The sequence below is a fragment of the Eschrichtius robustus genome, chromosome 5 (assembly GCF_028021215.1).
Source record: "Eschrichtius robustus isolate mEscRob2 chromosome 5, mEscRob2.pri, whole genome shotgun sequence".
NCBI classification, from domain to species: Eukaryota; Metazoa; Chordata; class Mammalia; order Artiodactyla; family Eschrichtiidae; genus Eschrichtius; species Eschrichtius robustus.
The window spans coordinates 34,006,514-34,030,649 of record NC_090828.1 but is presented as its reverse complement, the minus strand read 5'-3'; the positions used below and the strand labels follow the sequence as shown (position 1 = coordinate 34,030,649).

The 24,136-nt window shown below is 44.0% G+C and overlaps 1 protein-coding gene across 2 annotated transcripts in view; it reads left to right on the top strand.

Moving 5' to 3' along the window:
- The window catches only part of CDK15 (cyclin dependent kinase 15), an 89,489-nt gene that overhangs the window by 56,193 nt on the left and 9,160 nt on the right, over nucleotides 1-24,136 (top strand). For both annotated transcript variants that reach the window (XM_068543825.1, XM_068543824.1), the window contains exons 10-12: nucleotides 1,526-1,589; nucleotides 16,557-16,605; nucleotides 23,214-23,353. In XM_068543825.1, coding sequence (XP_068399926.1) covers nucleotides 1,526-1,589; nucleotides 16,557-16,605; nucleotides 23,214-23,353 — 253 coding nt within the window. The remainder of the gene's footprint in view (nucleotides 1-1,525; nucleotides 1,590-16,556; nucleotides 16,606-23,213; nucleotides 23,354-24,136) is intronic.

Genomic DNA, 24,136 nt, shown 5'->3' with positions numbered 1-24,136 from the left:
TTTTCATAGTAATTAAAAACTAAAGCTTCAATTTGGTAATCCAAAGCACAAGTGAGCTCTTTTTCAAGTGATGTTGTTAATATTACTATCCACCAGTTAAAAACCAAATACCATATTCCAAGCTGCTGGGCCACAGGGAAAACAAGCAGATGAGATGAATTTGGTAGAAAAGACTAGAGTTAGGTTTGGGATCATTTTTAGCCAACATTCCACCGCTTAAAGGTCAGCAATCTGAATCCTTTTTAATTTGAGCACATCGGGGAACAGCTGAATGCCCATGCTGAGGCATAATTTAAACTGTCAAGTGTCTCCTGTTGAGACATATATATATAAATACAGTCATCTGATGTAAGGCAAAGGGACACTTTACCACTCCTGTCTTCTTATATTCCTAACTCCCAATGCAGCTTCCTAATGTATGGTGATCATGCAGTACAGCAGACATACCTCATTTTATTGTGCTTCACTTTATAGCACTTTGCAGACATTGCTTTTTTTTTTTTTTTTTTAACAAATTGAAGGTTTGTGGCAACCCTGCGCTGTCAGATGATGGTTAGCACTTTTTAGTGAGGAAACATTTTAAAATTAAGGTATGTACATTGTTTTTTTTAAATTAAGGTATGTGCATTGCTCTGTTACACACTTAATAGACCATAGTATAGTGTAAACATAACTTTTATATGCACCAGGAAACCAAAAATTTGTGTGACTCACTCTACTACAATATTAGCTTTATTGTAGTACCAAACCCATAATATCTCTGAGGTATGTCTGTAGATATTTTGGGATGAGAATATGACTTTAAGCAAGGTTATATGATCTGTATTAGTCAGAGTTCTCCAGAGAAACAGAACCAATAGGAGATATGTATGTATTTGTGTGTGTGTGTGTGTGTGTGTATATCTCTTGTGATTTATTATGGGAATTGGCTCATGTGATTTCATGGAGGCTGAGATATGTCCTCTGCAAACTGGAGAACCAGGAAAGCTGGTGGTATAATTCAGTCTAAGGGGACCACTGGTTTAAGTCCCAGAATCTGAAGGCGAGAGAACTAGGAGCTCCAATGTCCAAAGGCAGGAGAAGACGATGTCCCAGCTCAAGAAGAAAGAGAGAAAATTTGCCCTTCCTCCACCTTTTTGTTCTATTCAGGTCCTCTACCAATTGGATGATGCCACCCAGATTGGTGAGGGCCAATCTCTTTATTCAGTCTACTGATTCAAATACTAATCTCTTCCAGAAACACCCTCACAGACACCCCAGACATAATGTTTTACCGGCTATCTCAGTCATCCTTTAGCCCAGTCATGTTGACACATAGGACCGTAGAAATACACTGCAGTTTTGCCCGTGAAATTGCAAATGTTGGAAACACTGAAGTTTCTTTCATTTACACATCAGCTGGCATAATGTGACATACATTCATTTCTTCCCTCTTCCTCCCTGATGTGTCCTTCATGTCTCCATACCTGCTCCATCTACCTCATCTCCCCCTCATCTTTCTTTGTCTTTCTTTGGCTTTCTATAGGTGCTGGGAGTCCCTACGGAGGATAACTGGCCTGGAGTTTCCAAGCTACCTAACTACAATCCAGGTAACATTGACTTGAGCTTCTGAAAGCTCTGAGAATTAGCAGTGTGAGAGCACTGGCTACACAAACAGGGTGTCCTTCTTTAATTGTTAACAGTGTAGATAGCTCTAGACAGATTTTTAGACTCATATTCCCTGACTAATCTTTTTACGAGGAGGACATCATTGAAATAGTAGTTGAGGTTAGATCAGTTCTCCAACTCTGTAAAACACAAGTAACAAGCTGAATAACAATCTGGAATGACTGTTACTGTGGATTCCACAACCATTTCCAAATACCCAATGGCTTAAAAGGACAACTCAAAAGATGGTCTCATTTTTGAGCCCAGTGACTATCATTGAGTTTATTTGCTAGGTTATTGTATCGCATAAAGTATAAAAAGAAAGCTAATACAATAGTGGGGAAGTAGAGGCTCACTGGGCCTAGGACAGGCCAGGTAACATGTCTCTAGATTGTATCAGAGTTCATCCATTGTCTCCAAACCTAACACTTGGTCATTTTCTGTCACACATTTTGTCCTCCAATACTGGCTCCTGGGGGTAGAAGTGTTGCCATGGGGGATGTCTTTGAGGAATGGTCCCAAGGACATGCCAGAGAGGTCAGATTACCCAGTTGTCACATTAAGGATGTTGAGACAGAAGAGAGGAGACAAGCAATGAGCTATAAGATGAAGGACCATATCAGAGGCTGAGAAGCAAGTAATGGCCATACCAGAGCTGGACTCTTGCAGGAAGGATTAAAGGGGAGGTAAATATGTACAAATTAGGGAGAATGTGGCCCAAGTGTGATTTTCCAGTCTCTATATTATTCCATTGTCCCGTAACTAAAAATGGAATTTCCCCAAATTGTTGTCATTACTAACTTTGGTATGAGGTTATCCTGGAAGGGTTTTATGAGAGCAAGAAATTGTAAGGAGATTTCAAAGACAATTTAAATGGAAAACAAAAGACATAGGAGGATGGGAATTTTTTAATTTTTTCTCCAGCATCTAATAGTTTTGCTCAAACAGCTCTACATAGGGTTCAGGCATCTTGAACTGACCAGGATTGTGGAAAACCTACACCAGCTAAAGACCAACTGTAAAGTCATTTCAGCTGCTTTGTGAATGACCTGTATGCATTGCTAAATGGTGTTCGGATCATTTCCAAATAGTTTATCATTTCTATGATTTTGCTTGAGTTTACTACTTGAGAAAAATGCCACCCTCTCGCCGCAGGGCTTGGAATAACGCCGTTTCCCTTTCACTCCCTGAGTGAAATGGGACCCCTCAGCTTCCTAACATGGATGCAAGCAGAAGTTTAGGGTCACAGATGGGTTGTAGAAAACAATTTGAATGATCTCAATACAAAGCTGCCATGGTGAGCATATGCTGTTCCCCCAAACTTGAAATGTTTGGGTTTCAGGTTGATTCAGGCAATAAACAGTGATCCTTGATGAGAACAATAATGATAGAAACTTGTCCAAAATGCTTCCCTGCCAGATTCTGTACTAAATAAGATAACTGGGTTCCAATAAAACATCGAGAAATATGTTGCATTTTTTATTTTGCTGTCATTTCAAAGTAATATGCAATTTTTTATTTATGAAGAGAATTCTCCAGCCCCAACATCAATAGCGTTCATACTTTGCATTGTTTTTCTAGTAAGGATTCAATTTAATTCAAATAAGTCAAAAATTTCTGAGCACCTACTATCTGCCAGGCACTGTGTAATGTGCTGGGTCTGCATAGATGAATTCAGCACATTCATGGATCTCTAAGAGGTTGGGTTTGTATTCATTCATCCACACTCTTTCACCAGCTCTCCTTATGGGGGGGGGGGAGGTGTGCTCATTTGTGAGCCCCACTTCCACCGGCTTGGGCAGTGTATAGCTGTGGGCCAGGCTAGGCTTACGAAGGGAAGGGCGTTGTAAACTTAGTCACAGCCAAGATGTCTCAACTTTTACTTGTAAATCTTAAAAGTCCAGCATATCTTGGGCATGGGGTCAGTACTATTGATAACTCAATCGCAAGGACTATGTTTTAAAACAGCCACCCACATCCGTGTTCCAGGAACATCCCCTTATATGAATTAAGAAGTCCCTTCGAGCCGCCTCCCACCCACCCCCATCCCTGAGCTATTGCTGTTGCTTCCAGGGACTTGAGCTCCAGTGATTAAGGGACCAGAAGAGGGGACGGGAGCCAGTAAAATGTCACAGAGGAGAACTGTTAACACCATTATTGATGAGATTTTCATTCCTCTCCTTTTCACTCTTAGAGCCCCCAAACTTTGAATTCAGCTGCACAACAACTTTGAGGGAGCTGGAGAGCTCAGAACTTAGGGAACCATCCAGTGGCCATCTGTGCCCACGCTGCCCTTACCAGGTCTTGTCTCGACTATGTATGAACAACACAGTTTCTGCTTGTACAGGTTTTAAAAAAACACCTGGTGCTGACCCCGCTGGACAGGTTCCTCTGACCAGTTACCTGTTTTCTTGGGGCGCTGATGAGCAGGGCTGTAAGTTTTCTCGCCATCAATTCAGACTCTTGTGCCTGATTAAATCTGGGTGAAGGAAGAAAGGTATATAATTTTAGACACTGGTCTTTCTTTCTTTCCTTCCTTCCTTCCTTCCTTCCTTCCTTCCTTCCTTCCTTCCTTCCTTCCTTCCTTCCTTCTTCCTTCCTTCCTTCCTTCCTTTCTTTCTTTCTTTCTTTCTTTCTTTCTTTCTTTCTTTCTTTCTTTCTTTCTTTCTTTCTTTCTTTCCTTCCTTCCTTCCTTCCTTCCTTCTTTCCTTCCTTCCTTATCTCCCCCAGCCCCACCCCCTGCTTTAAGCAAGCTGGCTGAGAACTCTTGTGTCTTCCACTTCAAAGGGCCAGTTGTCTTATTTTGATGTGGGCAGATTGAGAAGTAGGCTTTGAAAAGTAGGCTTTTTTTTGTTTAATCTTTTCTCCTGGGATAGCTTTCAGAGCAATATATCCAAGTGTCAGTGAGGGGGTTCTGACGAGCACGGACTCCCACACTCTCAGCAGGATCATTCTCTAACAGAAATATAAAAGTGAAATATTAAAAACCCTGGAACGTGAGCTCCATCTGTAGAGTAGCCAGTGTCTTGCCTTGCTTGCACCATGGGAAAAAAAGATCTCCTTGAAAAAAGAGGGAAGAGAAAAAAAGTGCTTTGAGTAAGAGGTTTACAGGTTTAGTAGAGCATAGTAACATCCCCTCAAAGAAGTGGGTGTTGCTCTGTGACCCCCCAAAACGCTCCTCCTTTGACTCAGCCGCCAGAACACTCACCCTCCCCGGCAACACACCCCCTTTTCACATGCTAACTGAGGCGCCTGTGATTGGCTGAACAATAAACTGGTCACACTTGCTAAAGGCCTGCCATCTTGCACACAATTAGCCAAGACACATTCATCAAACTGGCGGAACAGGGTCTGTGCTGGCCTCCTGCAGCGGGGGAGGGGAGCAGTTCGGTGATCCTTAGTGAGAGTCCACAAGAAGCAATAATAAAGAAGGCATGCTGGAGGGGATTCTACTATCGGAAAGTCTAAAAAGGTTAAAGCCCCAACTGATGCCATATCTGGGGTGCACTGTGTCTGTGACACAGAGGATCCCAGAAGCTTACAGCAAACTGGATATTGGTCTTGACTGAAATCTGCCGATACATGACAGTAGTGTGAATTTAAAGGGTGGACCCCATAGACATTTTTACAAAGCTCTCTCAGCCCTCTTGGCTTCCCCTCCCGCTCCCAAGAAAATGCGCTCAGGAGTCCCTCCCCTTTTTAGCCTCAAGCGCTTCGGGCCCAACTGGAACCAATAAGAATAAAGTGTATGTAAGAAGTAGAGAACCATTTAGGATGAATTAAGAGAAAGTATTGACTGGCAAGGTATTGGTCCTAAACTAAATATTTGGAGGACATTAAAAAGAGTTAATTTTGAGAGGGGGGGAAAAAAAAGTTAACATTTGCACCTTCAGTGGTAATATCTTCTGACTTTTCCAAATTCCCTTTAAATAGCTCTCCCAATGGCAATATAGACCCCATAAGATCATACCTTAAAGACCAGTTTGCTACAGACTGGTGTAAGGCTTTTAAGAGAACCAACTAAATATTTAGACATTTCTCAGCTAAAGTAAACAGAGGCCTTACCCCTCTGGAGGTTGTCCAGGCACCATGTCATTAGATGCAAAGATCCTGTGATAAAGAAAAACTTTTTTTTCCTGCCCACATGATTGCAGCCCAGTTGTGGTTTTTTAATGTGTCATTGATTGTTTCATCCAACTCCTTTTGCTCCACTGAAAGGGTCTGTCGTGGCTCTGTTTGCTTCCTTAAACACGGTTTTTGAAAGCACTCATGCTGTGTGAGCTCAAATCCTAGCATTAATGTACTGCTGGGTTCATTTCACCACACTCAAAAGCGCCTAGTTTAAATCCCTCTCAATTCCATTTGAGGCACCAGAAGACTTTATCCTTCTCCACTAATGGTCCCAAGTTTACATCTAGATACTGGGGGTCAAGGACAGGAGAGGATTTAGAAATAACAGTGCATGACATTAGTCAATGCATTTGCCAAATTGGCAATTAGTTCCTGATGTGAGTGCAAAGCATTTTATTCCCGTCTCTTTGATGCCTGTTCCCGTTGAGAAGGGAATAGAGTCCACCGAGGCCTTCAAACTTTTAAAGAAATATCTGCTGAAAATCATGCCTGATGTGTGACATGAGCTCAGCTGCAGGGAAGCATCCGGGATTATCCTGGTCCTTTCAGCCCCAGGACAGAACACTGCACATGGAAAGATTTTCCACTGGAGGAACTTGGTAGAAATCAAAAGGCAGGAAAGCAGTACTAAAAGCCCTGCAGCGACCCAGATTCAGATGTCCTATAAACGATAGGCAAATGGATCCTGCTGACACCTAGTTATTTTCAGTACGCCTGCTTTTTCAACTTTTGACCACCAGGTGGAAGCAAGAAATAATGGGGGCGGAATACTGGCATCATACAGGCTCACAATACAGCAATCTAGCCTTACCCTGGGAACGTTTTATTTTGACCTGAAATCCAGTGTGAGAGCTTCGCTTCATCTGTCATCATTATAGGACAGATGATAATTAAAAATCTAAAATGATCCTTGTCTATGTTGGGATTACATAGAGCTACCACGCTTTGGGCTCAAAGAGTTCTGAGTGTGTCTTTGTGTGCCTGCTGTGAACACAATCTAAGCATCCACTCAATAGAATGAGCTATTAGCCAAGTGAGTTACTCAGTGCGCTGAACTAAGGGAAAGGATACTGATAAGAGAGGTTTTAATTATTGGCATCAATTCATGGAGCTGCAGATCCACACTCCACCTTGTACTCTCTGGGGGTACTTGAGGAAGTTATTTCTTTCCCAGCTCCCTAATCTGCAAAATGGGAGCAATCCTATCATTTAAAAAGTGTCCCCTGTGTGCCAGGCACAGGACATACATAGCTAATCCTTATACTGTCTGCTAGGGTCCATGCTGGTTGGAGTAGCACAGTTTTACACCTGAGGAAACAGAGGCTTTCTCCCAGTTCCACACAGAGGCATTTCCTAGGTTGGAGATGGGTCAGTCTACAGCAAACCTTGTTCTCCTTCTGTTAACCATGTTATGTCCCTCTGTCTCATTTTGCAGACAACAGAATGATTTGATATATGTATATATTATAAAACGATAGTTAACATCCACAGTGCCTAACTTTTAGGCAATGCCCAATAAAAGTTAGTCCCCATCCTTTTTTTTTTATGCAGGGTGGAAGTTCATTCAGCTGCTCAGTGACTCACCAGGGTTCAGACTCAATGGTAGTTGTGTGAGAGCTGATGCAATGTCTGTTTCTTTCTGTTTAGCTCCCTTAGAATTCTTGGCTTCCTTATAGATGTCAGGCACACCTCCTAGGCCAGAACTGACTTTGGTTTTTCCTTGCTTGGGCCTAAACACTGCCTGAATTCACATACCCTAAGAGCTGATCTGCAGTTTTCAAACACCTACCTGAGTCAGTTTGAGAGCCTGTTAAAGCTGTCCCTTCTGGTGAAGGCTCCTTTCTGCTGCCCATCCTAAACTGCTGTGAGATGCCTGCCCACGCTGTGGCCACAGGGCTCTTCCCCGGGAGAACCCTTATTATCTACATAATGGTGTCCAGTAAGGGCCACTAAATCACAGACAGTATTCATGTTGTCATTGTTGGTTTCACCCAAAGCATGGTACAGTGGAAAGAGTGCTGAGGTTTTCTACAAAGCAAACCTGACCACTTCCAGTGTTTCTAGTATTTTACACCTGCCCCCATAACTGGCACGTAATAGTAAATAGATATTTGTTAGATGAAATCAACGGCCACCTGGGTTCTAGTTCCAGGTTCTAGCACCTTCTGGACTAATAATCCTTGTTCTGCCTGCTTTGCCAAGAAAGTACATGTAAGTTATTATTCACCTTATTGCCGGGTAAAATAACGGTCGTTTATTGAGCACTAACTATGAATTAGGCACTTTTCATACATCATACTACTTGGACTCACAACAGCTCTATCCAACAGGGGCAACGTTATCATTCCTACTTTATAGGCGAGAGAGCTAAGGCTTGGGGAGGTATGTGTCTTGCCCAGGGTCACCTGGCCAGGAAGGGGGTGACCCAGAATATCCAGCCTGTTGAACCCCAAGTTGGTGCTCATAGGTAATTCCACAGTACCTTCCAAGGGCAAATATAATTTGGTAATAAAACAATGCCCTAGGCTGGCATCAGCCAATAACACTTTTCCAAGTTCATTCCCAAATGATTATGTCCTTTAACCCAGACTTGCTTTTAGAATCTGTGAGCTTGGTGACATGTTTCTGAAGTGTAATGTGAGTGGAGCTCCCGCCCTGGGACTCCAGCAGGCAACCCCACCTGCTTCAGGTAATGAAGTCAAGATGTTCACCGAATCTATGAACCACCATCAGGTGCATTGCCGTCCCACTTCTGGAGCACGGCAACAGCTCCTGGGAGTTACTATTAACATCTTTATTAACCCATCCCCCAAATCAAGCAGTGAAATTCATTTAGATACATGGCCCACTTTGATCTTCATTCATAGTTTCTACATTTATTTTTAGTTTTCTCATCTTTAATTTATTTGGTGGCAATTATTAGTTTTTATTGAGGGGGACTGGATAATCTTAAAGTAGTTAAGATTAGGAAAAATTACAAATGAAGGAAAGCAGGTTAAAAGAAATTTTTTTCAAGTAAACCCTGCCATGTTTCTTCCCAGTTCAGGAAAAAGGCCTTAAGGTCGCAAACATCATGGATCTGGTTCAAATCAGAAACTTCTTCCACACCTTCGTGGCCTGTGCCTGGCATCATCGATCTCTGTAAGATATAGGGTGGGAATCACAAGTGGTCTCTCTTGAGTCACTTTTACCTCTTAAGAATAAGGTTTAGTAAATTTCATTTAAAATTTTTCACCTAAGCATCAATTTTTCATTCATTCAACAAATATTTGTTGAATGCTAGGTGCTGAGACTAAGATTCAAAAATAAATAATACATTGATACCTGCCTTCAAGGCATACAATCTAGAGGGAGAAACAAATAAATACTGCAGTGTGGAAAGTATTATTATAGCAGGATCCCCTAGGGACCTCTAGGAACACTTGGAAAAAGGCCTTGGTTTGTCTGGGGAATTTAGGGACTGTTTGGGAGAAAGAGACATGAGCTGGGTTTCAGGCATGATGAAGTGGGCTTTCTCCAGGTGAGCAAGAGGGGGAAGGACATTCCAGACAAAGGAACTTGACACAGAGGAGTAGGAAAGCGGGTGTACCTGGTAATATACAAGCAGGTGAATAGCTCAGGGAAGCTAGAATGTTGGCTTTGTGGCAGACCATTGTCGGAGATTAACCTGGAAGGACAGTTGGGGAACAGATTGGAAAGTGATTTGTAATCATCCTAAGGATTTGGACTCGACTAATAAGCAAAGAGAAGGCATCGGATGATTGTTAGCAGGGAAGTGATATGGCAGGATTTAAATTTTAGAAAAAATTGCTTGGAAGACCATATGTAGAATTAAATTGGTGGTAGTCAGTGTGGCAATGCTCTAGATTCTAGAAGATAAATAAGAAGTGTCAACTAGAACAGTAGCAATGGATGAAGAATGTTGGGGCAAATCTAAAAAGCATGAAGGAGGTAGAGTCAAGGGGAGGTTGTAACTGATTGGATTTGACTTGTGAAGGAGAAACCTAAACCCAGTGGGTGAGAGAATGATAGTACCATTTACTGGCACAGGAAATAAAAGGGGGAAGGAACAGATTTGTGGGGAATGTAATGAGTATAAGGTTTGAACATTTCAAGATGAATATATCTGTGAGACCACCAAATGGAGATATCTAAAAAGCAACTAGAAATACAAGCCTGTGGGGAATTCCCTGGCAGTCCAGTGGTTAGGGCTCTGCTCGCTCACTGCCGAGGGCCTGGGTTCAATCCCTGGTCAGGGAACTAAGATCCCACAAGCTATGCAGTGCAGCAAAAACAAGAAAAGAAATACAAGCCTGTGATTATAGGGGTCTAATCTTGAAATACAAAATTGGAAGTCATCTGCTTAAAGTGGTATTTAAAGCTCCAGGTGTGAGTTCAATCACACAAGGGAGACCGTGTGGAGAAAGAAGACTATGATGGCACCCAGGGGGACCAGTGCTGAAGGATCCAGTAGAGGGAAAGGGTTCTTTGGAAGCTGAGAAGGAAGAGTCAGAGAGGCTGGAAAAGACCAAAAGATGATGATAATTACCATCATCGTCGTCATCATCATCCCATGGAAAACATACGGCTGTAAACTTGGGGGGAGCACCAAGTACCATGTCTGTGCATTTCCAGTGCTGAGCACAACACCTACACGTGTGGCCCTTAAACATTTGTAGAGGCTACAGGGGAGTGATAAATGTTGTCAAATGATGCGTCGTTAAATACCATAAACACCGAATGGTATGATCAGGCTATAGCTCAAACATCGTCTGTCGGGGTGGACAGACATTAAACACTGCCCCCAGGAGAGGGGAGACTCCTGACTGTGCCCATCACCTCCACCTTCTCCATCCACGCACCAGGAGCCAGGCCTGGCTTCCCCTTCCTCTACAGAGACCATTACCTTAGGAACAGGCTTCCGAGGATAGATATTTTCTTAGAATCCACAAGAAGTTTTGATGCAGGGTTAGAAAAGTGACAAGCCCCCAGTGAGAGTTGAAGTGCCAGGCCCAAATGCCAAGGAGCGCCCTCCGTGAGAGCACTGGCTTTTGGTGTCCCGATGACACTCAAACAGGAATGCCAAGTTCAGACTCCTTGAGCAAAAGACTAAGCCAGCTACCTGAGGAAGAGGGAGGCGAGCAGCTGTGAGGGCTTGAGTGTTTATATCTGGGGTGAGGCTGAGGGTGAGGTAGAAGAGCTACAGATTTTTGCAAAGCCGCTTTAAAGTTCCTGCTTGAGATAGCGCAGTAAGGCTAACAGCATTATCGACTATCTAAATATATGGTATCTCAAGAATGCATTGTGTTCGGGAAATTCCAGAGGTGTAGCTCAGTAGACCGCACTATAAGATAACCTTAGGGTGATTGTGGTAAAGACTATAGTAACTAGAAAATGTTTCACTTTGAGCTAAGGCTCAAAATGGTCCTGGTGATATTTTATCAACCAACCAACAAATCTCTATTGACTTGAATCAGTTGTGAAATGAGCTTTCTTAAAGGTTTATGAAAAAATGCATTATTTTTCTATGGTAGCAACAGTTTGGCCCTCATTTTACTTTTACTCTGTTCAGTTGGGAAATTAAAGTGTTCAGCTTTTGGGCTTCCCTGGTGGCGCAGTGGTTGAGAGTCTGCCTGCCAATGCAGGGGACACGGGTTCGAGCCCTGGTCTGGGAGGATTCCACATGCCGCGGAGCAACTGGGCCCGTGAGCCACAATTACTGAGCCTGCGCGTCTGGAGCCTGTACTCCGCAACAAGAGAGGCCGCGATAGTGCGAGGCACGCGCACCGCGATGAAGAGTGGCCCCCCGCTTGCCGCAACTAGAGAGAGCCCTCGCACAGAAACGAAGACCCAACGCAGCCATAAATAAATAAATTAAAAAAAAAAAATGTTCAGCTTTTAAACTTGGCTTTTACAAAAGCAAAGTTTACTTTGCTCTTCCTGCCTCAAATTCCAACTGAACTCAAACGGGAACTCCTTTAAAGAGAACTGCAGAAGGAGGAGATGGAGAGGAATCTGGTCTAATGATTAACCATCATCTTTGGAAGGAGAAGGGAAATAAGCTACCTACAGACCTACGATTTGAGAGGCTACTGAAGCCAGAGAAACAGACTTCTCTTGAAATGGCGCCGGGTAAAATGCCTGTTTGTGGATCATTCTCTCATTGATCGCTTGCGGTTTAACTACTGGGAAAAATCAATGGAACGAGGCAAGGTCACCCAGCATCAGGTTATCTGCATAAGAGCAGAGGGCTGGCCACAAATGGGCGCTGGGCTTTGGCACTGCTTCATAACCAGCAACCTGGCTGACCCTGGACACCTCAATCCTCTATCTGGGCTAACGTAGCTACAAAATAGATGTGGGAAGAGAGTCAGGCACAGTCTACGCAAGACATGGAACCTCAAGTTCAATGTTGTCACATTGCCTCCTGGGGCCAACTCTTACAAGTCATCCTCTACTGGTAGAATTTACGAGAACTGATTTTTTTCCTTCATCATGCTTCCTCTTTCACATCCTTGAAAAACATGTGAAGTATGCGTCAGACACGGCGTTCTGCGATTTTTACGTACATTGATTAACTGAATTTTCACAAGCCTACTTGAGGAAATGAGCCCCAGAGAAGTGCGTGGGAGTCGCTGGTGAGTGGTCGACCCTGCCCTCCTTGATAGACCAGTGTCCTCTGCCTCATTTAGTGCCACTCTAGAAACATCTGGAGACCATTAAACATAATAACAACAACACAACAACCGACCAGTGCTGCGCCCTCCCCAGGCTCGTTGAATCAGACTCTGTGGGGTGGAGCCAGTGCCTCCTTTTGGTTCAAAAACTCTCCCAGGTGAGGCTAGTGTACTGCTTGGCTTGAGGACCACTTGTGTGAGGCCAGGTTGCTTCTCCAAAATAAGGGGTAGAAACAAGAAGAAGAAAAAGAAAAAGGAATAAGACGAACATTGATTGAGCCCCTACTACAGGCCAAGTGCTTAATCTTATCTAATCCTCCCAGGCAACTGGAAAAGCGTTCCCACTTTACAGATTGAGAAACTTCTGAGTTACTTAACCAGAGAGGTGAAGTAATTTCCCCCAAAGCCCAGAGCTCATAAGTGGCAGAAAGGAGATTTACACCTGGGCTTGTGCTCATGTTACCACACCACAGAGCTAAGGCACACTCCTCTGGCCCACACTGAAAACTCAAAAGAAATTAAACTCGGCTTGTTAAGAACTCAAGCTTGGAACACGTTAGAATTTCAGTAGAATGAAACAGCAGATTATGGGTTTCCAAGGAGAACAATAAGGCAGAAACCTTATTGAAACCTGAGAGGAGAAATACATGGTACATCAAACAAGAGAAAGAGGCAGAAAGAAAAAAGGCAAAGGATGAGGAAATACTTATACTTCACTCACTGCTCTAATTCTCACAACAACCCTGTGCAGTAGGAGCTATAATTATCTCGCTCCTGCAGATGGGAAAACTGAGGCCCGATGAGGTTAAGCAACACCCTCAAGTCATACAGCTGGTTAAGTGGCATAGTGTGTATTCAAAACCCAAGTCCAGGTCCCAACTACACATAGTTTGCATTGCCCATCACTTTTCAAAGGAAGAGAAAGAAGGAGAAGGTAATAGGATTTATTTTGTTTAATGCTCTGAGGCCAGCACGTTACATTCGTTATCTCACTGCATCAGCAAATTCAACAAATCACTTAGTCCTTGTGAGGCGACTATGACCTCCAACTTGAGTTATGGAAACAGGCTGGCCAGGGCGAAAGTATCCTGTTTAAGGTCACAGTGAACTTGAAGCAGTGGTTTCAAACCCTGGGTTCAGTGTTCAAACCCTAATTCAGCTAATTCCAAACCCATGTTCCACAAGAACAACACTAAAGCTAGCAATTATATTAAAATACTAAAGGCCAAAACCCCCAGCACATAAAAATAAAACATGGGAGAGCATTGAAATGGATTTCACTATATCAATTGGAAATTGGGATATGACTGAATGAGGAAATATTCTAATTTTGTTTAGCCAGGGAAAACTGTCAGTAGGCAGCAGAAAGTGGTCTGGAAATAAACATTCTGAACAAATGCCAGGTATTCTTATCTTTACTGGTTATTTGAATTTAGGCACAATCACCTGAAGAGAGACTAAATAACCAGTATAGGCAAGTGCTTCCCTTAGTGCCCTCCTGGGACTATAAAACGCCAGCAGAGGGCTTTCCTGGTGGCGCAGTGGTTAAGAATCCGCCTGCCAATGCAGGGGACACGGGTTCAAGCCCTAGTCCAGGAAGATCCCACATGCCGCGGAGCAACTAAGCCCCTGTGCCACAACTACTGAGCCTGCGCTCTAGAGCCCACGAGCCACAACTACTGAAGCCCGCGCGCCTAGAGCCCGTGCTCCCCAACAAGAGAAGCCACCACAATGAGAAGCCCTGGCTCGGACGAAGAGTAGCCCCCGCTCGCAGCAACTAGAGAAGGCCCCCACGCAGCAACGAAGACCCAACACAGCCAAAAATAAATAAATAAATAAATTTATTTTTTTAAAAAACCGCCAGCAGAGTAGTTCACATTTGATTGCATCTGACCTTGAAAACTCAGCTTAAATCATGTTCTTTGATCACAGCTTTCATTCTACAACTCTTAACACCATAATGTCCATCTTTAATTGAACATATTTTTGAAGTTACACAGTAATATGTGCTTTTTATTTAAAAAAAAATAAATTTAAGAAAATTAGCATAGAAGTGAGAAGGGTAAGCCCTAGTGACCATTATCAATTATCACGATCAGGTGAGTGGTCTTCCAGGGCTTTTTCTATACACATACAGACATGAATAGGTCAGTATTATCAAAACCATTTTTTGCCCAACTATGATTAAATTCTTTGTTGGATAAACAGTCTTGCTGTTTTCCATTCCTATAGGAGCTGGAAGAAGAGAGCTTTTAATACCAAGAGAATTACATTTCAGGCCCAAGGAAAATATAAAGCAAAAACATCCTTTTATATGAGAGTTGAAATACTCTTTTCTGAATTTGGAGTGGGAAATAGAAGGATTTGATAAGCAGCATAAGCTTACATCCTTGCAGCCCCTTTTAGCACCCTTACATAGAGTAAGCATTTAATTAGTATTTCTTGAATGAATAAGAAACTGTCTCCTTTTTTTTTTTAAGAAATTCACGTTCTTTTATTTGTTTATTTATTTATTTATGACTGTGTTGAGTCTTCGTTTCTGTGCGAGGGCTTTCTCTAGTTGCGGCAAGTGGGGACCACTCTTCATCGCGGTGCGCGGGCCTCTCACCATCGCGGCCTCTCTTGTTGCGGAGCACAGGCTCCAGACGCGCAGGCTCAGTAATTGTGGCTCACGGGCCCAGTTGCTCCGTGGCATGTGGGATCTTCCCAGACCAGGGCTTGAACCCGTGTCCCCTGCATTGGCAGGCAGATTCTCAACCACTGCGCCACCAGGGAAGCCCGAAATTGTCTCCTTTTATAGTGGTTTTATTTTGGGTTAAATACTGTCAATATCAAAAAAAAAAAAAAATAGAAACACATGTATCCACATGTAAATGTTGTAAAGAGTGCTCCAAAGAAAATTACAAATCTTATTATCATCCATTTTGGATTATTCAAGCCAGGATTCACTTCCACCTTTACTGTAAGTGACATGTAAAATTAGTCCCGTTATTTTTTAACCACTTCTGAGTTTTTAAGACTTTGCCCCCTCATTTGTCACATGAGTTTTCTTGGAGGGGGGCGGGGCACGCATGTTTTGTTCTCTCAAATGAATTGTAAGCTCTGTAAGAGTGGGGAAGCTTCTCGTGATTACTTTTGTATTCTCCCAGCACTCGGCACATGTTCTGCACACAGCAGACATTAAATATTGTGACTGTATTATTTTAGTTTGCTAGGGATGCTGTAACAAAGTACCAGAAACTGGGTGGCTTAAGTCACGGAAATTTATCGTCTCACGCTTCTGGAGGCTAGATCTGAACTTGAGGTGTTGGCAGGATTGGTTCCTTCTGAGGGCTCTGAGGGAAGGATTTGTTCAGGCCTCTCTCCTTGGCTTGTAGATGGCTGTCTTCTCCTTCTGTCTCTTCACATCATCTTTGTCTTCCCCTATACATGTCCGTCTCTATGTCCAAAATTTCCTTTTTTATTCGGACCCTGGTCATATTAAATTAAGGTCCACCCTAATGACCTCATCTTAACTAATTATATCTGCAACGACCCTGTGTCCAAATAAGGTCAAATTCTGAGGTACTTGGGCCTAGGACTTTGACATATGAATTCGGGAGAAGGACACAATTCAACCCAGAATAGTGACCTTCCATTTAAACTTAAACTCATTTAGTTTGCCTACCTGATAACTGAATTCCCTGTTACCCCAAGCCAAGAAGAGCATTTAGAATTTTTTTTTTTTTAAATAAATTTATTTATTTATTTATTTATTTTTGGGTGTGTTGGGTCTTCGTTTCTGTGCGAGGGCTTTCTCTAGTTGCGGCGAGCGGGGGCCACTCTTCATCGCGGTGCGCGGGCCTCTCACTATCGCGGCCTCTCTTGTTGCGGAGCACAGGCTCCAGACGCGCAGGCTCAGTAGTTGTGGCTCACGGGCCTAGTTGCTCCGCGGCATGTGGGATCTTCCCAGACCAGGGCTCGAACCCGTGTCCCCTGCATCGGCAGGCAGATTCTCAACCACTGCGCCAGCAGGGAAGTCCCTAGAATTTTAATAATATTTTTAACAACAGGATTTTAGGGTTGTTTTTGTCTTTTAACGTGTCTGTGTATGCTTTCCAGAATGGTTCCCACTGCCTAAGCCTCAGAGCCTTCAGAATGTCTGCAACTGGTGAGTACCGCCTTGGAAAGCTTATCTCTCAGCAGGGTTGAAGGGACATTTCCCTGGGCCTCAACCTGATGAACACCCAGCCCCTGAGCGCCTCGATCTGGGGGCCCTCAGCCCCAGGAAGACGCCTCTCAGACAGGCAGCCACCTGTGAGTCTGTTAGTTTTTCTCTGTGAACCATTTTACTTCCCGTGAGTTTGGTCATTAAAATTGTTTTGTGCCCCTCAACCCTGCCCGAGGCCCTGAGAACGAGGGAGCGTTGGCCTGTAAGAAGACCTAGTGGGTTTATTATTCTCCGACACAGAGAAACCAAATGACGTCACTGAGCAGCTGTTGGGGGGCAACGTGATTCATGGAGGCCACGCTTTCCCAGGCCCTCTCTACGCAGCCTCGGCTCGGACCAGGGCAGACTTTTATTACCAGCTTTCAACAAGTCCCCGGTTTCTTTTGCAAAGTAAAACAGATAATAGAGACATTCCCGGAATAGTTAGCTAACTAAGCCGTGCCAGGCAACCTCAGAGCTAAGAACTCAGTGTTTTCGGACAATGACCAATTACAATAACCAGTATTATTTGATCTGAGAGTAATTAGCCGAGGCTCTGTTCTTTTTGCTTCAGTGAGGAGGCAAACAGGGCAGTGAGGAAAACATCAGAGACAGGGGAAAGGGGCTCAAATGTCAAAGAAAAACACCCTCCTGCAGGTGGGGAGAAGAGAAGGAGACCCTCAGTGAACGTTTGAACGTTGTTCTTCCCTGAAAATGCGGTAGGGTTTAACCCAACCAACGTTTGTTTGATTTTTTTCCCATACTTACTGTTCATGTACTTTAAAAAGCCTCCACGGAGAGTGGATATCAGAGCACAAAGAGTGAAATAGGTCGGAACACAGAACTATGGACTAGCAAAGGATCTTTTTTTGGGAGGGACGATTCTCCCCAGGGCGTCCGCACGCTGCACTCTTATTTTCAAACGCACTGTATCACCTGAAACTCCCCGTTGTTTTGGAGACAGGTTCCAGGGAACTGCTGTTTTATCATTTCATGCAAGACGTGCAAACTTCCTGTTGCCCGCGTAGTCAGGCTCCCTAACCCCTAACTAGAGGGATTTGGATTTTCATGCTGCCCTGTGGCTTTCTTCCATTTCACCACTGGCTTCCAAAATAAACGGCGACTCCAAACCTGCAGACCGCCTTACTACCCTGCACTGCCGCTGTTGTCACTGTCGCACGGCAGGAGAAAGCGCCTGCAGCCGCCCAGCCAGCCCTTCCTTCTAGGCTGAGCAGGACGTGGAGTTGCTGAATATCCCGCTGGCTTTTCCGACCATAGGCAACACCCCGGCCCACTGCCTCGTTCCCAGCAATACCTCTGCCTTAGCTCAGACTCCTGGCTTCTCTTTGCTCAGATTCTCAAAGCAAGGAGTAATGTCTAGAGATGTGCTGTCTCATACCATAGCCGCTAACTACATGTGACTATTTCAATTTACATTATTTAAAATTAAATTTGAAATTCAGTTACTCCAAGGATTTACTGTATAGCACAGGGAATTATATCCAATATCTTGTAATAACCTATAATGGAATATAATCTGCAAAAGAAAACCCCCAACACTGAATCACTACGCTGTACACCTGAAACAAACACAATATTGTAAATCAACTATACTTCAATTAAAAAAAATTTAGTTGCTCAGTTGCAGTAGCCACATTTGAAGGGCTCAATAGCCACATGTGAGTAGTGGCTACCATATGGGACGGGGCAGAAATAGGATATTTCCATCAGCACGGAAAGTTCTATTAGACAGCACTGGCCTAAGTTATCACATGAGAAAACTCTTGGCTCTGAGAAGGGCTTTGTCATTAAAAGGGGACTAAGGTTAGGTGGGATGCTTGCTGTGTGCCTAGTAGGGGGCTGCACGTGTTATTTCACTTATGCCTCACAAATCTCATTCCCATTTCAAAGAGAAGGAAATTGAAGCTCAAAGAAGTTCAGTAACTTGGCCAAAGTCATCAGGCTAAGTGAGCGGTAGGACTGGGCTTCATCTGGTACCCAGGTCTCTGTGGCTTTGTCAGTTGAGTCAAGTTGCAAGTGTGATGAATAAAGAGCAGCCTTGTTGTCACTGGCTTTTTTACAATATTTCTGCCAAGAGCAGAGGAGCTGTGAGCGGACTGGAAATGCACCTCGAGCCCTTGTCTGGGGTTTGATGGGATTGCGATTAACATGGGCCTAGTTAAGTGCACACTCACTCGTTAGACTGATTAGGAAATTATAGGACAGCTTCTCTGATGCTGTTTCTCTCTAGTGTTGGAGATACTTCTTATTGGGGGTATCTGCTTTACCACATCCTAAACTGACAGCACTAAAAAAGTACCCACTCTCCTGAAACAACAACAACAAAAAGGTCACCATCGAAAAACCCCAATATTTGATATTTGAATAAAGTCTGCAGTTAATAATATTGTGCCTATTAATTACTTAGTTTTGATAATTTTACTATGATTATCTAAAATGTTAACATTAGGGGAAGCTAGTGAAACATGTAACTATTACTCCTGAAACTCTTCTGTAAACTTAAAATCACTTCAAAATAAAAACAAATTGAAAAATTGGAAAAAAGAAAGTGACCGCTCTATCCCTGCCCTTTTTCTCTTTCTATGGATCTAGGGGAAAACAACAAAGAACCCAGCTGAACTCACCGTGACCAGCCTTGTGCTGCAAACAGATAAAGCCCTTCCCCCATCAACCTGCTGGCAGCAATGGCAGTGGGAGAGTTTTATACTCAGAGCCAGGCTGTGCAGAAAAATCAAGGCCGTTGCCTTAGGCCCCTGACAGCCACCAGATTCCAGATATGTTGAGTGACTTTTTCTTATTGTTCATGTTTCTATTCTGGACTTCTAAAATTAAATGTGGATGTCCTCGCACCCAGCACATCTTTCAGGATTGATTTACAATTATAATCCTTTTTACCACTTCCATGAGCAGTGGGGCCCGTGGCAATTCAGGTTGGCTGGAATGAATTTGTTTTCTTTGCACACACGGACAGGAGCTCTCCCAGACTGCTGGTGGAAATGGAAATTGGGACAACTAGCTGATAATCAAAAAATTTAACATGTTGTATAGTATCCTTCAACCTGGGAATTTCAATTTCCAGAATTTATACTAAGGACATTATTGCACAAGTACACAAAGATTTCTCTTTGAGGATATTTGTCACAGCATGATTTTAATAATAGCCCCTTACACCCCAACAAGAAAGGAAACAACTTCAATAAGCGTTTGGCTATGTGGACTATGGTATAGCTACATAGTGAAATGCTCTGCGGTCATTAAAACTATGTCCCAGAAGGCTATTCAAAGTCCTGGGAAGATGATCAAGACAGTCAAGTGCAAAAAGTAGGTTGAACAGCATGTAGAGTATGATCCCATTTTTTTGTAAAACAAAAAATATATCTGTATAAAAATAAAGGACTAAAGAATAAACACTAAAGCAATGGTGATTATCTTTGAGTGAAAAGGGTTATCTCAGAGTGATGAGATAGCTTCAGTTTTCTCTCTCTGCATTTTCTAAGTGTTCTACAACAAACGTATTATTTTGGCAATGGAACACTTCTCACTTCTGGAAATGTTGCTAGTAGGAGAGGTTCACCAGAGAATTCTTTGCCTTTGTTAACAGACTCTCATTAATTGGGTGGTAGGTTCTCTTAACTTTGCAAGGTACTCCTGGCATGTTCCATAGCTAATATCACAAGCCTAACAAATAATATCTATTCACATTTAGCCTATATGGAAATGTGCTAGTAGGCAAATTAATTTTGTGATGTTCGCTTTTCATGTCAACTTTCATTTCCGAAGCAGGGGTTGTAACCAGTGAAGAATTGTTCGGGTAGGAGTTAGAGGAGGTGGAAAATTGTAGAAATGTGCCAATAAAGGCAATGGATAGTAAACAAGACTATAGATGGCAGAAAGAAGCAGAATTATACAAACGTGGAGGTAAATTAACATCTGTGCCCAAAGAAGCAACATCTGTATCCCTAGGGCTCTTTTCTCAGCTCCCAAATAAGAGATCATAGCAAGGTGGAGATTCTTAGGATGCTTGTCCAGATCAGGTGGTCCTACTATAAGCCTTTAACTATGCTACTAGTAAAGGCTTGTAGTCAGGAGGGCACATATTTGGTTTACACAGGGAAGACCAACGTGAAATTGTCTCACCCGAGGAAAAGCCTTCATGTGTGTACTCCGCCTCTGGCAGCTGAGGAGCAGAAAGAAGTAGGTGGTGGCGGTCACAGTTTGGAGGCCATGAGATTGAAATAAGTCCCAACGCCACTAAAAGCCTTGACACAACCTCGTGGGAAGGGCGGGGGGTGGGGTGGGGTCAGGGGAAGGTTGGTTAGTTGAAGAGGAAAGTCCTCAAGAAGAAGTCCCCGTATTACTGACCGGTTCCTACCCTCCTTTCTTTCATTTGTCCGCCAGAAGTGGCCTGCTCTGCTTCTATGTGTCCCCACAAGCCCCGTAAGCTCCATCAGCCTCTCCTGACTTCGGCGCCACCCCACCTAGATACAGTCTAAATAAAAGCAGTATGTACGCCCGAGCTAACACGGGTTCGGAACAAGTCCCCTAGTCTTCCTTGCCCAATCAGATCGCAGCTCCTAAGCCCCTTCTCCAGAGCAGTTCTGTAACAATTCAGTTGTTATGAGCAAGCTGGGTGGGAGTGTGCAGAGGAAACACATCTCTGACTGGGGTGCAGTGTGGAGGTGGATGCATCGCTCCCCTCCCCTCCGCTCCCCTCCCCCCCCCATAACCACCTGTCCGCCCGCCCACCCCCGGAAGTTCAGAGAGGTTTCAGGCCCTGATTTCGGCCCGCGTCCCACTCCACCACCAGATAGTGAAAACGGACTGGCTAAAATCTTTTTCACGAGATTTTCCCTGAGCCTCCTTCCAGACTGGTCCTGGGTTCTGCTGATTTGAACCAGCTTCCGCACTCTGGACTCCTATTTCATTGGCCCTGAAAATCTGCGCCTGGGCAGGGCACCCTAGATGGAGAAAAGACCCGCCAGCACTTCAGGCCACAAACTACTAAGCAGGCCTCCACCCCTGGTTCCCTTCTCTTCCAGCTGGCCTGGAAATTTGCAAGGACCGGGGATTTGCAGATTTCTTCTCTATCTTAAGTCTGTGAAGCATTTACTCTTGAGTTTGAGGGTAGAGTTAGTTATCTGTTTGCAGAAACAGTTTTATGTCATGGGAATCAGATACCTGAAAGTTTTTTATGCAAATCTTATGCAAAAATTAGGGAAATTCCAAGTCTGGGCCAGGGCTTCCTGCATCACTGCATCATGGCACCTGGGGAGGGAAAGGGTATCTGTTTGTCGCTTCAGGTTGGTATGTACATTCAACATTAAGGAAGCCCACCTGTTTTTGCTTAATTGGGGAGTTGCATGGCCAGGCAACTGAATTCTGAATGTCAGGCATCAGTCCGGCAGTTAACTGTCTCTCGGGATCAGCACAGTTTTCTGTCTTGTGCTTTCCACTTGTAAACCTATCTGTGGGCTCTAGAGATGGATGTACTTAAATGACTGGCACTAGATTAACAAAGACTTTCAGCCACTGTAAGTAAATAGGAAGCATGGAAGACCCACAGGGCCTGCAGGGTCAGCCCCTTGCCACCCTCCCTGGCTTCATATCAGGCCCCTCTCCTCTTTGTCCCAGGCCAGCAAACTGGCCTTTCTTCCTTTCTTTAAAATCACTCTTCTCCCTCCCACCCTGGGGGTCTGCAACGCCTGCCCCTCCCCTGCCCCAGGTCTTCAGCTCTCAGCTCAAATGCTGCTTCCTCAGGAAAGTTCTCCCTGACCACCTCCCAAGTCTGGACCTTTTTCTTCCCAGTTGTGCTTATGCATCTGTATGACCATTTGATTAGTGTCTGACTCCTCTGCGAGATTAAGCTGCCAGAAGACAGCTTCCCTGCATCTCCCAGATCCAACCGCCTACATAATAGTTGCTCAGCTAATGGATTTGCTCAACTCCAAATTTATAATTCAACATAAGGTCAACTTGAGGATTTGTCCTTACTGTAATCTGGGTATTTAATTATCTTTCTTGCCTATGCTCTATCTCAGGGGAAACCAATAGAGCTTCTTAGAGACAAACCTTGGGAGCTGAGCTTCAGAAACACTGTAAATAAGGGTTTTTTCCACCCAAGTTTCACCCTCCAAATTCTGCTCTTTCCCTCTTCCCCTCCCAGGATTCTGTGCTTGCCACCCTTGGAACATATTTCCATCTGGGCTTTTCTGCTTGCTAGAGGCCGCTGTGTCCCTCAAAGAAGAATCCTTAATTATATATTTCTGTTTCTATTATTACAATTCCAGGTCCTTTATGTACACCTGGTACCCAGAGCCACAGTGGAGGGGGCGGGGGTGGGGGCTGAATGGTGGCAATGCTGAAAATTTCCCTTCATCTTAGTAACAGGACAGGTAAGAGTTTCAACTTGCCATCAACTTTACTAGTCCCAGGAAAATTCTATTTGAAACTCTTCTAGCCATCTCCTTTTCTTTACTTTTCTTCTTTCCCCCTTGATTTTTCAGAAGTGAGGTCTCTGGAGAAACTCTTTTTTTCTCTTACTTTTCCAGGTTAGGCAGGGCTCCGGAAGCTGAAGACCTGGCCTCCCAAATGCTGAAAGGCTTTCCAAGAGACCGTGTCTCCGCCCAGGAAGCACTGGTTCACAATTATTTCAGGGCCCTGCCTGCTCAACTGCACCAACTTCCTGATGGTGAGCAAGGGAGTGTGTGTGTGTGGTGTGTACATGTACACATATAAGTCTCGGTGTCTAAGTATTTTCTCAGTGCACTGGAGAATTATAGAATTTGCAACCAGAAGTGAGCTTAGAGCTGGGAGAAGCAAGATGGGTTCAAATCTTGCCTGAGTTTTTTTTGCGATTTTCTAAAACTCAGAAGTTGAGGGTTGAGGTGACACAGACCTCCTTGTAATGATCCAAACATTTCCCATGTACTCACGTACTCTTAGAAACTGGATGAGATGAAAGTTGCCTCTGAGTTTGCTTTCACTAGCATCTGCCAGGAGAAGCAAAAGCAAAGTTTCTAACAACCCCCTTTTCTCTTTCCGTAGAGTAAGATGATAGGTGACATGGATATATCAGGAGAGGAGAGCCGGGCCTGTCTTGATTGGTAATCTGATGCTGCCCAAGGAAGTACGGGCTGGGGCATGGGGAGAGGGGAGCGTCCTCCCAGGCTGGATGCCCACGGGAAGCACAAGTTACCCTGAAATCAGCTTTGCTGCCTGGGCCTGAAGTCATCCTCCAAATCTGAAAACTGCTGAGAGATCATGTGGCTGGAGTGCTCCTCATGTTTCTCAGAAAGTGGCCAGGAAAGGCCGTGCAGAAGTTGTGGGCAGTGCAGTCATGGCCCCGGCTGTTTGCGGGGGACTATCCTTAGGTGGAGTTTCTTTGAAAACATCCAGCATTCAACTGAAAACAGTCTTTAGAGGTCCTAAGCCAGAGAGAAGGAAGCTAATAAGGAAGGTCTAGGGGCTCAGA